General features: G+C 38.7%; 1 protein-coding gene across 3 annotated transcripts in view; it reads right to left on the bottom strand.

Annotated features, from left to right (window-relative positions):
• The window catches only part of MACROD2 (mono-ADP ribosylhydrolase 2), a 1,992,468-nt gene that overhangs the window by 7,408 nt on the left and 1,966,466 nt on the right, over nucleotides 1-18,594 (bottom strand). For all 3 annotated transcript variants that reach the window (XM_078056907.1, XM_078056906.1, XM_078056905.1), the window contains 2 exons: nucleotides 10,047-10,124; nucleotides 1,892-1,960 (listed from right to left, as the gene is read on the bottom strand). In XM_078056907.1, coding sequence (XP_077913033.1) covers nucleotides 1,899-1,960; nucleotides 10,047-10,124 — 140 coding nt within the window. In that variant the 3' untranslated portion in view covers nucleotides 1,892-1,898. The remainder of the gene's footprint in view (nucleotides 1-1,891; nucleotides 1,961-10,046; nucleotides 10,125-18,594) is intronic.

Below are 18,594 nucleotides of genomic sequence, written 5' to 3' on the forward strand. Positions count from 1 at the left end.
AGGCTCCTTCTTCCTTTTGAACTACCACATAACCTCTATAAATTCAGCTGTGTAAATATTTCTGTGGGGATCACTGAATTTCCTTGGGTCATACTGTTCTCTGTGACAACTGTGTTTAGCAACTCACTATTGTTTAGGGAGCAGTAGGGTGTCATCAAATAATTTTGTCCTGGGAGTGTCTGAACTTCCATTGATCATCCAAGTAACCCTGTGCAAGTCACTTCTCCTTCCTGGAACTGAGTTTCCTCAAACTAATCTTGAACTTTAAGTTTTGACAACTTATTCATTTGGGTAAAAGTATTGATTCATATTTATGGTCAAGGAAAATATTTTGACATTAACCAAGGAAAACATTTATCTGGGTACTTTATTTAGATATTGATCACACAGGAAAATCATAGTGTCTGTAAGAAAAATTCTAGACAAGAAGTCTATAGTTTGTTGGCAACAAAAGGGCAAAAGGTAAGGCAACACTGAGGAACTTGCATTTAAATTGTTCAGGTTTAGTCTCACTTCATTACTTTTTAATGGAAACTTCTCTACCGTATCATTTCTGCAGCTTAGCAGGATAATTTTAAATACATGAACAAAGTTTAAAAAAAAAGAGGAAATGTAGAAAATATGTAAGACCATATTTGTATGAGTTTTATTTTTTTAGCAGTCCTATGCTATACGTGTGTTACACAAATGCTATTATATTTAGTTTCAAATGATGTTCAAGACCATGATGGGAAGAACAGGTGCCTACTTTCATATATTCTCAAACTTCGTTCTGCTGTGATGCTGGAGCTCAAGAGTCTGGTGCAACATGGTCTTCTGGGTGAGTGCAGAGACCTACCACGAAGATGCAGGGAGTGCAAGAAGGTGCTGAGAGGCAATGGTGCTAGCACAATTGTGTTTTACACTGGATGACCCACCATTCATCTATCCCATAGGATTTTTCCCAGTTAGTATTTTCAGCTAGGAATCAGAATAGTGAGCTTGACTTCTCTCCTCTAATCCCTCTCACCAGCCCTCAAGATACGGAAAGGGGTTATAGACTGCTCATCATTTTAGATAAATTTCAGTCTCTGCTGAGAGATTTAGAATGTTGGTTTGGAAAAACTCTTTTTTTTTTTTTTAAAGATTTTATTTTATTTATTCATGAGAGACAGAGAGAGAGAGAAGGAAGCAGAGGGAGAAGCAGGCTCCCAAGGAGCAGGGAGCCTGATGTGGGACTCGATCCCAGGACCCTGGGATCATGACCTGAGCCGAAGGCAGACGCTTAACCGTCTGAGCCACCCAGGCGCCCTATTTGGAAAAACTCTTAAATGTGATCTGACCCAGACTATGATTTTCTTGGGGAGTTCCCTGAGGCTCATTCAACTCAACAAACCCTGTGCAGACACACAGGTCCACAGGTCGTGGTGTGACAGCATACGACATAAATCAGGCTTCTTTCTGCCTAAACACACCCAAGTGCCTTTCCGCATTCTCCAGGGCAGAGATTTAGTGTTATGCTTAAAAACAGATATACTAAACAACTCAGCAGGTAGCTTCTGGAAAAGCAATGCTTCACAATCAGCTTGGGGTTGCTGAAATAATTTGATCCCTCCAGGAGGTTGGGAGGTTAGATGGATGGAAACATTTTTTTCCTGTTGTCAAAACTCAGAAAACCAGGGAACTGCACATTTGAATATGCTGTGGCTTATCTTTTCCCCTCAAAGGATGGTAGGCTTTTTGGAGTTATCATGGCTCCTTCCACTGTATCATTTGGTATAAGGATTTTTAAAGTTTAGCCCGAGCCACACTGTGGGACTTGGCAGAACTGAGGGAAATCCAATATGCCATTTACAAACACTTCCCATGGCTGGTTTAATCAACTGAAAATCCCACTACAGGGGCAACTTACCTATTAGTTAATCTTCTTGCTGACTCTCTGTTGGGTCATTTACACTGTCAACCTGACTATTCATTTCAACTGTAACCAGAAAGGAAAACAAAAAAGGTTAAATCTTTATTAAACCCAAATCTCTTGAACACATTAAAATGGTCTGTGAGTTGTTACATTCCTGATCTCCTATCTTATACCTCTTTTCAGTTCATTTGTATTCATTCAAGATTTGGGGAATAATTCTTGTAGATTTTTACTGGCAGAGGCCAGGGAGGGCAGAATTGCCTCTTAAAGAACTGTGGAAGCTGAGTTGTCATTTTATACCAGACTTTTGGGTTGACATTTTGGGTGTATTTATTACCATCCTGAGGTAAATCCAAAGGCCTTAGTAGATGTCTAAGAAAAGAAAAAGAAAACAAAGCAAAACAGATCATTGCCATGTAGAGAGGTAAATAGCTCTCTCTGAAATAGCAATGTCAGTAGGCCTGTTTGGTTTGCTAGGTTTTCAAGTCTGAATTTCAAAATAGACTCTGTAAACTTGCCAGTGGGTGCATGCAGCAGCAGTGGATGCCCTGCAATAGAAAAGCAAAACATCCCACCAGATCACACAGCAATGATAAAAACATGTGCTTTTACTTTAACTGTGTGTATTGTTCTATGGGAGCATTTGCATAAAAATAGAATGCATAATTAATGCCATTGTCCAGAAGTATTCCAGAGCAGGCATAGCAGTCACTCTGGAAATTTTCAAGGGTCAGTAGGTTCAATTAGATGGATATTTTTAAAGCATCAAAGCCCATATTATAAACGGAGAGACAATATACAAAGGGAACAATGGTCAGACCATATATAACAATATAACTGACAAAAAACCTCTGCAGCAACTAGCCTGGGCACCCCAACCACAGCCTCTGTAGCAATCAGCTTAGGATGATCAGGACTTAGGCGGTGACTGCCAGCTTCACTCTAGTTTGCCCTGTGATTCCAATGCAGGACCAGAGAAAGCCAAATATGTTCCCAAACCAGTCACCCACTTCAAGTTTGCCCAAATCCAGCTTCCCCATGCCAACCAACAACCTCCAGTCAGAGGATGCTTGAAGTCTTCTTAACTATAAAGGTTTCCCACTTCCCTGCCTGCCTTTGAGCCCACAACACAAGTGATAATGGCTGACACCCTGGCTATCCTACCTGAATAAATAACCTCTGTTTGTTCTTGTTTGGGTGTTCTTGATTTATTTGCACAAAATCAACAGTCCAAAGCTCTTTTTCTCAAACAGGAAAATTCGATTAAAGTAAAATAGTGGCAGATACTGGTTTTCACACTCCAAAGAGGCTTGAAAGAGGGAATGACATTGAAGGGCAAACCACCCAACTCTTCCCCAAGGAGGAAGGTTTTAAAACCAGGTCTCTGCAAATAATAGCAGAGAACCTCCCCAATTTGGGGAAGGAAACAGGCATCAAAATCCAGGAGGCACAGAGAACCCCTCTCAAAATCAATAAAAATAGGTCAACACCCCGACATCTAATAGTAAAACTTACGAGTCTCAGAGACAAAGAGAAAATCCTGAAAGCAGCTCAGGACAAGAGGTCTGTAACCTACAATGGTAGAAACATTAGATTGGCAACAGACCTATCCACAGAGACCTGGCAGGCCAGAAAGGACTGGCATGATATATTCAGAGCACTAAATGAGAAAAATATGCAGCCAAGAATACTATATCCAGCTAGGCTGTCATTGAAAATAGAAGGAGAGATAAAAAGCTTCCAGGACAAACAAACAAAAAAAAAGGAATTTGCAAACACGAAACCAGCCCTACCAGAAATTTTGAAAGGGGTTCTCTAAGCAAAGAGAGAGCCTAAAAGCAACATAGACCAGAAAGGAACACAGACAATATACAGTAACAGTCACCTTACAGGCAATACAATGGCACTAAATTCATATCTTTCAATACTTACCCTGAATGTAAATGGGCTAAATGCCCCAATCAAAAGACACAGACTATCAGATTGGATTAAAAAACAAGACCCATCGATATGCTGTCTGCAAGAGACTCATGTTAGACCCAAAGACACCCCCAGATTGAAAGTGAGGGGGTGGAAAACCATTTACCATGCTAACGGACACCAAAAGAAAGCTGGGGTGGCAATCCTTATATCAGACAAATTAGATTTTAAACCAAAGACTGTAATAAGAGATGAGGAAGGACACTACATCCTACTTAAAGGGTCTATCCAACAAGAAGATCTAACAATTGTAAATATCTATGCCCCTAACATGGGAGCAGCCAATTATATAAGGCAATTAATAACAAAAGCAAAGAAACACATTGACAACAATACAATAATAGTGGGGGACTTTAACATCCCCCCTCACTGAAATGGACAGATCATCTAAGCAAAAGATCAACAAGGAAATAAAGACTTTAAATGACACACTGGACCAAATGGACTTCACAGACATATTCAGAACATTCCATCCCAAAGCAATGGAATACACATTCTTCTCTAGTGCCCATGGAACATTCTCCAGAATAGATCACATCCTAGGTCACAAATCAGGTCTCAACCAGTACCAAAAGATTGGGATCATTCCCTGCCTATTTTCAGACCACAATGCTTTGAAACTAGAACTCAATCACAAGAGGAAAGTTGGAAAGAACTCAAATACATGGAGGTTAAAGAGCATCCTACTAAAGAATGAATGGGGCAACCAGGAAGTTAAAGAAGAATTAAAAAAACTCATGGAAACCAATGAAAATGAAAACACAACTGTTCAAAATCTTTGGGATGCAGCAAAGGCAGGCCTAAGAGGAAAGTATATAGCAATACAAGCCTTTCTCAAGAAACAAGAAAGGTCTCAAATACACAACCGAACCCTACACCTAAAGGAGCTAGAGAAAAAACAGCAAATAAAGCCTAAACCCAGCAGGAGAAGAGAAATAATAAAGATCAGAGCAGAAATCAATGAAATAGAAACCAAAAGAACAGTAGAACAGATCAATGAAACTAGGAGCTGATTCTTTGAAAGAATTAAGAAGATTGATAAACCCCTGGCCAGACTTATCAAAAAGAAGAGAGAAAGGACCCAAATCAACAAAATCATGAATGAAAGAGGAGAAATCACAACCAACACCAAAGAAATACAAACAATTATAAGAACATATTATGAGGAACTCTATGCCAGCAAATTAGATAACCTGGAAGAAATGGATGCATTCCTAGAGATGTGTCAACTACCAAAACTGAACCAGGAAGAAATAGAAAACCTGAACAGACCTATAACCAGTAAGGAAATTGAAGCAGTCATCAAAGATCTCCCAAGAAAGAAGAGCCCAGGGCCAGATGGCTTCCCAGGGGAATTCTACCAAACATTTCAAGAAGAATTAATACCCATTCTTCTGAAACTGTTCCAAAAAATAGAAGTGGAAGGAAAACTTCCAAACTCGTTTTAGGAGGCCACAATTACCTTGATCCCAAAACCAGACAAAGACCCCATCAAAAAGGAGAATTATAGACCAATATCCTTGATGAACATGGATGCAACAATTCTCACCAAAATACTAGCCAATAGGATCCAACAATACATTAAAAGGATTATTCACCACGACCAAGTGGGATTTATCCCTGGGCTGTAAGGTTGGTCCAACATCCACAAATCAGTCAACGTGATACAATACATAAACAAAAGAAAGAAAAGAATCATATGATTCTCTCAAAAGATGCAGAAAAAGCATTTGACAAAGTACAGCATCCTTTCTTGATCAAAACTTTTTTTTTTTAAAAGATTTTATTTATTTATTTGACAGAGAGAGACACAGCGAGAGAGAGAACACAAGCAGGGGGAGTGGGAGAGGGAGAAGCAGGCCTCCTGCGGAGCAGGGAGCCCGATGTGGGGCTCGATCCCAGGACCCTGAGATCATGACCTGAGCTGAAGGCAGACGCTTAACGACTGAGCCACCCAGGCGCCCCTCTTGATCAAAACTCTTCAGAGTATAGAGAGAGAGGGTACATACCTCAATATCATAAAAGCCATCTATGAAAAACCCACAGCGAGTATCATTCTCAATGGGGAAAAACTGAGAGCTTTCCCCCTAAGGTCAGGAATGCAGCAGGGATGTCCCTATCACCACTGCTATTCAACATAGTATTAGAAGTCCTAGCCCCAGCCATCAGACAACAAAAACAAATCAAAGGCATCCAAATTGGCAAAGAAGTCAAACTCTCACTCTTTGCAGATGATATGATACTTTATATTGAAAACCCAAAAGACTCCACCCCAAAACTGCTAGAACTCATACAGGAATTCAGTAAAGTGGCAGATATAAAATCAACGCACAGAAATCAGTGGCATTTCTATACACCAGCAACAAGACAGAAGAAAGAGAAATTAAGGAGTCAATCCCATTTACAATTGCATCCAAAACCATAAGACACCTAGGAATAAATCTAACCAAAGAGGCAAAGAATCTGTACTCAGAAAACTATAAAATACTCATGAAAGAAATTGAGGAAGACACAAAGAAATGGAAAAATGTCCCATGCTCATGGATTGGAAGAACAAATATTGTGAAGATGTCAATGCTACCTAGAGCAATCTACACATTTAATGCAATCCCCTTCAAAATACCATCCACTTTTTTCAAAGAAATGGAACAAATAATCCTAAAATTTGTATGGAACCAGAAAAGACCCCGCATAGCCAGAGGAATGTTGAAAAAGAAAAGCAAAGCTGGCGGCATCACAATTCCGGACTTCCAGCTCTACTACAAAGCTGTCATATCAAGACGGTGTGGTACTGGCACAAAAACAGACACATAGATAATGGAACAGAATAGAGAGCCCAGAAATGGACCCTCAAATCTATGGTCAACTAATCTTTGACAAAGCAGGAAAGAATGCCCAATGGAAAAAAGACAGTCTCTTCAACAAATGGTGTTGGGAAAATTGGACAGTCATGTGCAGAAGAATGAAACTGGACCATTTCCTTACACCACACACAAAAATAGACTCAAAATGGTTGAAAGACCTCAATGTGAGACAGGAGTCCATCAACATCCTAAAGGAAAACACAGGCAGCAACCTCTTTGACCTTAGCCACAGCAACTTCTTCCTAGAAACATCGCCAAAGGCAAGGGAAGCAAGGGCAAAAATGAACTATTGGGACTTCATCAGATAAAAAGCTTTTGCACAGCAAAAGAAACAGTTAACAAAACCAAAAGACAACCGAATGGGAGAAGATATTTGCAAATGACATATCAGATAAAGGGCTAGTGTCCAAAATCTATAAAGAACTTATCAAACTCAACACCCAAAGAACAAAGAATCCAATCAAGAAATGGGCAGAAGACATGAACAAACATTTTTCCAAAGAAGACATCCAAATGGCCAACAGGCACATGAAAAAGTGCTCAACATTACTCGGCATCAGGGAAATCCAAATCAAAACCTCAATGAGATACCACCTCACACCAGTCAGAATGGCTAAAATGAACAAGCCAGGAAACAACAGATGTTGGCGGGGATGCGGAGAAAGGGGAACCCTCCTACACTGTTGGTGGGAATGCAAGCTGGTGCAGCCACTCTGGAAAACAGTATGGAGGTTCCTCAAAAAGTTGGAAATAGAGCTGCCCTACAACCCAACAATTGCACTACTGGGTATTTACCCCAAAGACACAAATGTAGGGATCCAAAGGGTACGTGCACCCTGATGTTTATAGTAGCAATGTCCACAATAGCCAAACTGTGGAAAGAGCCAAGATGTCCATCGACAGGTGAATGGATAAAGAAGATGTGGTATAGATATACAATGGAATATTATGTAGCCATCAAAAGGAATGAGAGCTTGCCATTTGCAACGACGTGGATGGAACTGGAGGGTATTATGCTGAGTGAAATAAGTCAATCAGAGAAAGACATGTATCATATGACCTCATTGATATGAGGAATTCTTAATCTCAGGAAACAAACTGAGGGTTGCTGGAGTGGTGGGGGGTGGGAGCGATGGGGTGGCTGGGTGATAGACAATGGGGAGGGTATGTGCTATGGTGAGCACTGTGAATTGTGCAAGACTGTTGAATCACAGATCTGTACCTCTGAAACAAATAATATAATATATGTTAAGAAAAAAAAAAGAAGAAGAAGAAGATAGCAGGAGGGGAAGAATGAAGGGGGGGAATTCGGAGGGGGAGACGAACCATGAGAGATGATGGACTCTGAAAAACAAACAGGGTTCTATTGGGGAAGGGGGTGGGAGGATGGGTTAGCCTGGTGATGGGTATTAAAGAGGGCACGTTCTGCATGGAGCACTGTATGTTATGCACAAACAATGAATCATGGAACAGTACATCAAAAACTAATGATGTAATGTATGGTGATTAACATAACAATAAAAAAATTAAAAAAAATAGGGAAAAAAAAAAGGTCTCTGTTCCACCTACAAACTATCCTGGGTTTCTGGGTTTCTTTTTCTAAGCCCCAGGTGTAAACTGGCCAGATGCAGCAAAGCTACCTATATAAGGAGAATAATGCATGTACTTTCCAGCTTGGTCTACAAAATTACTGTAAGGTCGCCCATCTCCGTGAGGTAGTGTGCAGAATAAAATATAGGAAAGCACCCCTTCTCTGTTTCTTCCTCCAACCCAAGGGTCACTGGTCCCGAAACCTATTAATAAATAGCTTCTCATGATCAAATAGGTTTGGGAAAAGCAATGGTAAACAATGTTGGTAAGTTTCTTTACAGCTGAACCTTCTGAGAGCCTATAATATGCATGGAGAATCTCAGAGCGAGGAGTAAATCTTAGTATTTTCCATGTTTATTTCCCTTTTATTCAATGAGCATCGTATGGGCCTGCTATGCTTCAGAACATGTTTTGTAAAGAACTCGTTATGAACCATGTCTATAATGTCACAACCAGGCTGCGGCGGGTTTCATTCAACTGAGCATGACTAACATGTGGTAGCCTTTAATGGATCTGAGGTTGAAAAACATTATTCTCCTAGGTAATGCAACCTATGAGTTAAAAAAAAAATCCGTTTGTATGAAAGGGTTATGATGAAGGGAGGAAATTCAGGTGATGAAAAGCTTCTACCAGGGTGGAATACCTAGTACAGAAAACTCTATTTACAACCACCAAGTAAATTCACCAAGTAACTTTTACCAGTTGAATTTTTGCCAAGGTCATTATCAATTTGAAGTAAGTTGCTTTTTGTCTTTCGATAAAATGAACCAAATAGCAAGGTATACATGAACGGTTGATCACCAACCGATTTTGGTTCTCCTGAGCTCTGGGGGATGGTGGAATCAAATATTTATTAAATCATATATTCCCAAATAATCGTTTTTTGAATGCAAGTAATATTTTTTTTTTAAAGATTTTATTTATTTATTTGACAGAGAGATAGCGAGAGCAGGAACACAAGCAGGGGGAGTGGGAGAGGGAGAAGCAGGCTTCCTGCCGAGCAGGGAGCCCGATGTGGGACTCGATCCCAGGACCCTGGGATCATGACCTGAGCCGAAGGCACACGCTTACCGACTGAGCCACCCAGGTGCCCGCAAGTAATATTTCAAAGCATTCCCAGCATCATTATACAGGGAGAGGGTATATTTATATTCTTTAGGCTCAGAGTATTCAGATGCCTTCAAAATGAGATGTAAATAAAGACAGACTTTTGTAAACTGATTTCTAAGGTGCTTTTAAAGATCCACTCTGTTTTTGGCCAAGCCATCTGAAGTGATATAGTGAGGTAAAGTGATGAAGGTCCAAGATAACCTTAGCCCAAACTCAAGTCGGAGCTCTCCTGAATGTTTCCCTGAGTCCCTATAGAGCAGGGCTAACTTTGAGCAAGTACTTTTTGTGGTCGTAAGTGATACTCCCATAAAGTTCACCAGTTGAACTTCAGTCCAGTTTACCCTTGGAATTACCCACTATGGCCTCCAAATTACAAGGTGTGATTAACCTGAAGCACATAGTGTTCTAAAATAGCTAGCATCAGGTTTTTTTTTTTTAAAGTCTGCTAATTTTATTAGTTCCTAGTAGAACATGGTTTTTGAACTTTACCTTGTTCTAACTGAATATGTTGCTTCATAGAATAGATAGCTCCTTTAATCCTAGAATACATACAGAAAATGTGTCAGATTTGTAGTTTGCATGAGCTCAAATAGCTCAGAACTTACCATCAGGACTTGGAGAGTTTTCTGTGTAGCCAGAGCCTTCGCTTTGCACAGGAACTCTAGGTGTGTCCTCGCCTTGAGCTGAAAGAAAGAAGATAGTCCTTGATTAATAGAGAATTAGAACAGCCTGACTGCCAATTGTTCTGTCACCCTCCATTGCCCTCTTAAATTTAAAAATACTCCCAGGATTCAACTTCTTTTGCAGAAAAGGTTAAGGGAGGAAATAGTGGGTTGAGCTGCCTGAATTCTTTAGCGCTGTCATCTAAATTCTTTTTAATTTCTGAGATAATCGCATACATACATACACAATTTCTCAAATTAAAAATCTGGTAGCATGAAAGCAGGAAAACTTGGTTTAATCAGAACAACCTACAATTTAAATTTAGGGAAATGTTTGCGTGTGTGTGTGTTTGTGTGTGTGTAAGTTTATGTAGCTTAACCTTTGAAGAGAAAAGGGAAAAAAAAAAAACCTGTTTTGCCTTAGGCATGCCTGAAAGCTGAAATATTCATTTCCCGGGCAGTGAGGTCTTTTTGTTTAAACACAAAATGAATGGCTTAGATGCTTTCCTAGGAGATGGTCTCAGATGCTGCCATTTTCAATTGCTGAGGATCAAGTCTTTAGTTAATTTCTGTTGTGATTGATCTCTATTTTGCACAGCTTCAGAGGGCTTGTCATCCATTTACTGTGGCTGAAGCTATACAACATGCTTCAATGTAATAGTAAGTGGGTTGTTTTTTCTTATTGTGAGAAATTTCCCAGATAGCCTAAAGGACAATAACATCTTCCATCTTAGATAAATATCTATTACATTTTCACAACTTGAAGACCAAGGACATTTAGAAATATAGATACAGATAAAGGTCTGGCAATCCATAACTTCAAAATTTTTATTATTTCTATACTTTTTTAAAGTGGAAGGTTGGGTGCATTTTCATTACATGAGTACTTATTGAGCTCGGAGCATGTTAAATTTGGTGTGCTGTTGGTGAGGATGAAGCAAGGATGGTAAAGATCCAGTTTATAATCTCTTCAAAGGAAGGTATCTTCAAAGACAGAACTTGCACTCTTGGCAATGATTTACTGAAGCTGACAATCATGAAGTATGACTCAACGATGACCGATCTCTGAACCTTGGTGGATGAACGGTAGGAAGGTTAGTACTTGAAGACATATAAAACAAGCAGAGTGGGGGAAGATGAAGAAAGCCATTTTAGATTTGAAGTCTGAAGTGCAGAGCCACATAAGTGGAGATGCCAAACAAGCTTTTGCATCCAGTCCTGAGGAAGCGAATTGTGAATAGGGATGTGGGTATTTGCGAAATGTCAGTGTAGAAGTAACTTTGATGAGATGAAGGTAGATGAGAGAAATCAGGAAAAGGATAACAGAAGAAAAGAAATGACCGATTGATCCCAAGCCTACAAGTGAAAGTAACTGTGCCCATAAGTTGTTTTCATTAGTCCCTGAGGATGAGGTTTGGAAAGGGAAAATAAAACTTGAACCTTCCAACTGGACCTAAAACCATATCATATTCTTTCTCACTCCACCAATTCTAGAAAGTGGACCATTTTCAATTTCTCATCAACACATTCCTCTAGGCACAATTACAGATGAAATCACTGATGGATTTCTCTAAGCCTAAGAGCAGGAAATCTTGGTTAATTATGCTTCAAAATAGAATAAGGAAAAAATGGAAATATTTGATTTTATATAAACATAATAAGTTTTTGGATGGAAAAAATACCATAAGAAATGTTTAGAAGAAGAATATTATAAATTGAGGAAAAATACTTATACCTTTTATTATAGATGAAGGGTTAATATCTTTAATATTTAAAGTACTTCTAAAAAAAGATTCTGGGTAGAAAGTTGAGCAAGAAATTTAACAGAAAGTTCATAAAAAAATAAATAAATAAAAATGGCCTGTAGTCATGTGAAAGATGATTCACTTTGCTCATAATGAAAGAAATGCAAATTGAAATTACACTGAGAAAGGGATTTCAGCCTAAGGTGAATTATCATGATGTAGACTAACCCTTCTACCAGTAACAGAAACACTGGAGAGATTATTTAAGAAACTATTTTCACTCAGTAGAGAGCCATCAATACAGCACAAGCTTGAGGAGGTATAAAATGCTGAGTCTGACATTCCACATGTGCCAACAAGTTGAACAGAGTCTCCAGATGTCTTATGAGGCCTGAGGGGTGGGGAGGGGCAAAACTTGGAGATCAGGGCTAACCAAGGAAGAGGTGCCTAGAAAAGCATCTCAAGTCTTTTGTGGGCACCTGAAGGGCTATATTCTGGGGGCAAGGATGAACTTGATATAGACCAGCTCTTAAAAAAACTGAAGTCCTGTTTTTAATCAATTCAATCCCTGATTATATGGCAGTGCTCTGCTCAATCCTACTGGCCTGTCAGAAGCAAAAATAAATCCTTTCCAAAATGAGATAAAACCACCCAGAGCCTCAAGCTATCTCTACAGTTATTCACACACAGTGTCCAGCACTCAATAAAAAATTACCTGGCATTCCAGAAGAACAAGAACTAATCACTGAAAATCAAGAGAATAAGACAACATATAGAGACATGTTAGAGATCTAGATATCATAGACAGAATTTTAAAATAGTGATTAATATGTTTAAGAATTAGATGCCAATTTGGGGAATTTCCATGGCAAAAAAGTTTATCAGATAACTAGACACTATTTAAAATGTCAGACGTAAATTCCAGAACTGGAAAATATACTATAATTGAAGTTATTAACTCAGTAGGTGCATTTGGCAGCCATTAGACACATCCAAAGAAGGGATTAGTAAACTGAAAACTAGATTAGAAGAAAATATAAAGTACAGATGAAAAATATAGAAAAGAGTTAGTAGACATATGAGTATCCAATGTGTAATGTGGCAAAAGCAATATTTAAGATATAATGGCTAATTTCCCCAAATTATTGGGATATCAAACTACTGTTTTAAAAGTGCTCTGATCTCCAAGCAGAATTAATGCAAAGCAAATTTCAGTCAGGCCAGTCGTAAAACTGCTGAAAACCAATGTTAAAGAAAAAATATAAAATTATCTAGTGTACATCAAAATAGCAATGACAGGACTTACAGATGCCTTCTCAGCAAAAATAATGGAAGGCAGAAACAATGCAATGGCATCTTCAAAGTGCTAAATGAAAGATCACCAGTGTAAAATTTCATACCAAACAAAAGTGCCTTTCAAATTTGAATTTGAAATAAAATAATTTCAGGTAAGAAGAATCATAATTTGTTCAGGGACAAAAACAGTAGACCTACACTGAAGGAATAGTTTTCACCATACTCAAAAATCAATTACAGGTAAATTTTAGAACTAAGTGTGAAAGGTAACTTGGAAAAAACCTTCACATCATTAGGCAAAAATTTCTTACACAGGAAAAACAAAACAATAACCATCAGGGAAGAGACTGATAATCTGGACAACACTAAAGTTAGTATCATTGATTTATGGAAACACACTTAACATTAAGAAAGTAAAAAATAAGCCAGAGTGGAAGAAGATATTTGTGATATATATTACTGACTCCTGCACTGAATAAAAAGAAACAAATATACAAAATAACAGAGGAGAGACAGGGAACCCAATAGAAAATGGGCAAGACACAAACAAATATGTCATAAGAGGATATTTTGTTAGTCACTTAATTTTTTGAATGACTTTTACCTTGGCTTTTTCATTATTAAAATGACTACAGAATGTTCTAACTCCTTGTCTAACTTATAAAATGTCCTAACTCCTTGTTTAACTCTCTGAGACACCATCAGAACTAATTAACACATAACAGTATTGTTATTTTTTATAAGAAATGATTACTCTGAAAGGGAAATTAATTGACCTGACACTAAACATTACTTCCCTTACTTTCCCTTCAGGGTTGTTTTTTGTAATGGGATCTAAAGGTACCTGTGGCTGATTCTTTTGTGAAATCTCTTTCAAGGTCATTACCATCAATGATAATAACCCTTTGGTGATATTACTTTGGAGAAACCCCTGTGGCATCATGGAGAACTTTTTATCAATAGGCAGGATGCTAGTCAATTAAACAATGCTCAATGAAAATGATTAAGAATTGAGTGGGAGACAAAGGAAGAAGTTGAAGAAAGCAAAACCCAAAAGGCAGATCAAAAAATAGTGAACATTTAAGGTGCTTGCCTTACGTTTTGTCTTTTCAACCTTATTATTTTGTAATACAAAACATTCATATGAGAAATCTCAGGTTATGTCACCATATCAGCACAAATTAGCATGAGATGCAATGGCAGGTTTGAGATCCATGACACAGAGAGATAAAAACAGAAATCAAAGTTGTAGCTCTCTATATTGCTTCATTCAAGCAGCGGCATCATCTGTCAGATCTGCTTCCAAAACACAAAGTATGTTTGATAGACATTATTAATTAATTTAATATCATGAGTATGCAGGATATGTGCATATGGTATGAATATAGGACTGTGTGCAGTGAGTTGTGCAAGTGTGTGTGTGTGTGTGTGTGATGTATTTGGGAAGAGGGAGAGGAATGACAGACATTTGTTACTCTGACGTGTGTGGTGTGGAACTGGTATTATCCTATCAGCTTTTACCCTCCTGGGCAATGTAACTGAGTGCCCCAGAGAAATGAGTCCATTTCATATAGACAACAGAATATGATCAAAACAAAAATGGCCTCTACAGCTTGTTTATTCCAGTCTGCCTGTCCCTCCCCCCACTTTGATTGCTACTGCTTGGAACACAAACAAGAGGTACATTTCAGGGCTCCTAGCAGGAGATGAAAGATGCTAAAATAGAAAGTGTCTGGGACATTCAGTACCTTTTTCATTTTCAATTACCAACAGCAACTGTCCTCCTCTAAACCCTGATTATGGTAACCTTTTGTAGGTCAGTTGTATTACATAAAAAGTAATAAATTAAGCAGGTCTCATCATAAAGAAAAGATACTGAGATGCTCATAGAATGCAGTTAACCAGATTTTTAATACATAAACATGGAGAGATGTTGGAGGATCCTTCAACTTTTTCTTTTGAGATTTGTATTGACAATAAAATCCATGCAACAAATAGAATGACAAATAATTATTTCTCAGAGTATGTAGTTACATAGGTGTCATGACAGCCATAGAAAGCAGGGCCTGTCTGGATTTAAAGTGGTTGATATTGACCCAAATTAAGGTGGTATTCTTGAACCATCTTGACAACTTTTGCCTTATCTATCTTCCAACCTCACCATTAATGTGGTGGATTAGATGATTATGCAGAAATGTTCATTTCCTATCTTCTACCACCATGGGAGTCTATGTCACTGTCCCTTGACATTGGACTTGGCCATGGAATTTCCTTTGGCCATTGGGATATTAGGAGACGTGAGTCAAACAGAGACTTGAAATGCATTTGTATAGTTGGGGTTTGGCCTCTCATACTCCTTCCTGACTTTTACCCTAAGAGGAACATGCTTTAGGGAGCAGTTGACCCAAGGAGAGTATGACCTGGATTCAACTCACAGCCTGGCTTCCTTCCGAACCCACACTAAATGTAGTTGATTCTCATATCCATGAACAAAAGATAGCTGATTATTGTTCTAAGCCCATGAGATTGAAGATGGCTTGCTATGCCACATTATTATGGTGATAGTTACCTCTCTTAATAATACATTTTAATCGACTCAGTCCTGACATTGCTTCTTAATTTTGTCCCATAGCAATCATAGCTATAAAGTCATGAGCTTGATTTGTGCCTAGTTTTTTTAAACACATATTAATTCTTTAATTTATTTATTAATGTTAATTAAATTAATTAATTTGTTAAAGATGTGTTCTGTGGGGAGATTTCTGTATTGATTTTTTGGAACATGGTCTGCCCATTAGATCATCAGTTTTCCCTTCATTTTAGGGAGTTTTCTCTTCTATATGTTGACTTCTATATTTCAGGGATACCACCTGTTCCCACATAGAACAATTTATTCCCTCTCTCTTCTATATACCATTTTTTCTCGAATTGTTTTAGGGTTTCTGTGTTCTTTTTCACTGTGATCATCTCAAGCCTTTTTTCTTTGTCAGTAACTTGGTCTTTGCTGTTCTTAATTGATTTATTTTACTAATGGTTGAAAATGTGTTTCCTTCATGCTTACATTTCAGATCATTATGCCATTTTATCACCTTAACTTCAAGATCTTTAATGTTCTTTTGACGTTCTTTTATACCTGTTATAGGGAATTTTAATCTTTGTCTGGAGTTATGCTTTGTTCCACAATAGCTTCTTCATCTGTGTTTTGCTGGCTTGCATGCTCACTGGCTTCCTACATTCCTCCTCTCTGTCATGGCTTCTGAGTGCTTGCAGGGCGAGATGTGTAACACATATTCACTAACATGCTTCTTCTTTCTCAAAGTTATCTATGGCCTGTTGGTCCTTCAGGAGCTACCTAGAAGAGTGTTTTCTTTTGAGGACTTTCTTTAGGAGGGGCAAAGTAGCCAGAGCTATTTACCACATTAGTTATTCTGGATTTCTCAAGCAAAAGAGAGAGAGACAGAGAGATAGACAGGCAGACCATCTTGGAGCTTTTCTATTCTTTTTTGCTGTTTCTGTTTGTGTGTTTGTTTTTGTTTTGTCTCAGCCTCCCAAACCAGGGAATAAACTCCACAAGAACGCTACACAGACTCCTTGGATAGGGAGGGCAAGTCCTTCTTCATGGAGGCTTCACTAGGGGCTCTCAAGCTCCTCCTCCTTGCTTCTTGCACACTCAGAAGATTTTATCTTTTTTTTTTTTTTAAAGATTCCATCTATTTACTTGAGAGAGATCACTGAACAGGGGTCGAGGAGGGACAGAAGGAGAGGGGGAAGTAGATTCCCCGCTGAGTGGGGGGGGGCAGTCTACACTGGGCTGGATCCCAGGACCCTGAGATCACTACCTGAGCCTAAGTCAGATGCTTAACCAACTGAGCCACCCAGGCGCCCCAAGATCTTGCCTTACCGATTTTCTCTTTTGTTTTCTATTTGGTGAAATTCCTGGTTTCTGCTAGAGGTAATTAGTTCTAGGCTTTTGTTACTGGTCTGCTTTTCTTCTCCCATTTTACTCCCAGCAGGAGATAATTGAAATGGAGAATTACAGAGGGTTTTCCTGTCTCTTCAGGGAAGGGAGGAATAAAAGGTGTTCATGGCTGACTATATACTTTTGTGGAAATTTCCTTTGGGCTGCTCCTCTCCCAGTTGGGAAGGTAAATGGTAGCTAGTAAGATCCTATTCAGGGTTATTTCTGAGCCTAGTAGATTTAGGGGGTAGGCTGGAGCAACATCAGGCTCATGCTTTCAGCATTTCTGAAAATGTACCTTTTCTTTTGTTAGTTACCAGTTCATTCTTTTGTCTGATTACTGATTTTGTTGGTGTTCTTCCTTTGTTTATTTTATTTATCTCCTTTCGTATTGTTACTTGGGGGAGAGTGAGGTTTGAAATCTGACTTCACACCGTCATCTTAAACCCAAGACTAGGTGCACAGACTGCTTTGATTTGTGTGACTGAGTATTCCCTACACATGTCACACACACTTAACCTTTGTCAGCAGCTGGTTTTAGGAGTATTTATCAAATGACAGTCCTGATTATAGACTTGATGTTATAGCCTGAAAGTTTATGTCCCTCCAAATTCATATGTTGGAGCTCCAATCCCCGATGTACCTATATTTGGAGATAGGGCCTTTCTGGAGATAACTGTGGTTAAATAATGTTGAGGCCCTAATCTGATAGGGCTGTGGCCTTATAAGAAGAGAAAGACAAAGAGAGAGAGAGATCTCTGTCATGTGAGGACACAGTGAGAAGGAGGCCATCTACAAGCCAGAAAGAGAGCTCCCACCAGAAATCAAATTGGCCCACACCTTGAACTGGGACTTCCCAGCCTCTAGAACTCTAAGAAAATTAATTTCCATTATTTATCTATGGTACTATGGTATGGCAGCTTGAGCAGACTGATATACTTGATTTCTATTTAGTTCATACTTCTTTGGGACAAAGGTATAATTATAAACCATCTGTCCCCTACCTAATCTACTTTCTCCCAAAAACCTCCATGCTAAAGCTGCTACTTGACCATACTACCTCTTTTGATCACTTGGACAAACATTGTACACATACACCCATGGCTCCCTCTCCATAGTCAAATAATGAACGATTAAGCTGACAGGGTCACGCAGGTGGAAAATTCACATGTTTCTACAAGATACCCTTTCCGTGGCAACACACTTCTTCATGTATTAATTGGGAATATTCTATTCTAATCAAAATCAGAAGCTGTCTTTAGTAGGAGATGAAAGGCAGTGGCAGGAGCTGGGGGTGGGCATGAGATCACGATGTACACAAATTCTTTTATGTTCTACCAGAGGATGTGTCTCCATACAGTCATTTGAGAATGGTTTGGAAATTCATCATTGGTTATTGTCCAAATAACTACTCTACAGAAAAACCCAATATTTAGTAAGAAAAGCAAAAAAAAAAAAAAAAAAAAAGCCACCAGATATTTCAGTGCCTACC

The sequence above is a fragment of the Halichoerus grypus genome, chromosome 10, assembly GCF_964656455.1.
Source record: "Halichoerus grypus chromosome 10, mHalGry1.hap1.1, whole genome shotgun sequence".
Lineage (NCBI taxonomy): Eukaryota > Metazoa > Chordata > Mammalia > Carnivora > Phocidae > Halichoerus > Halichoerus grypus.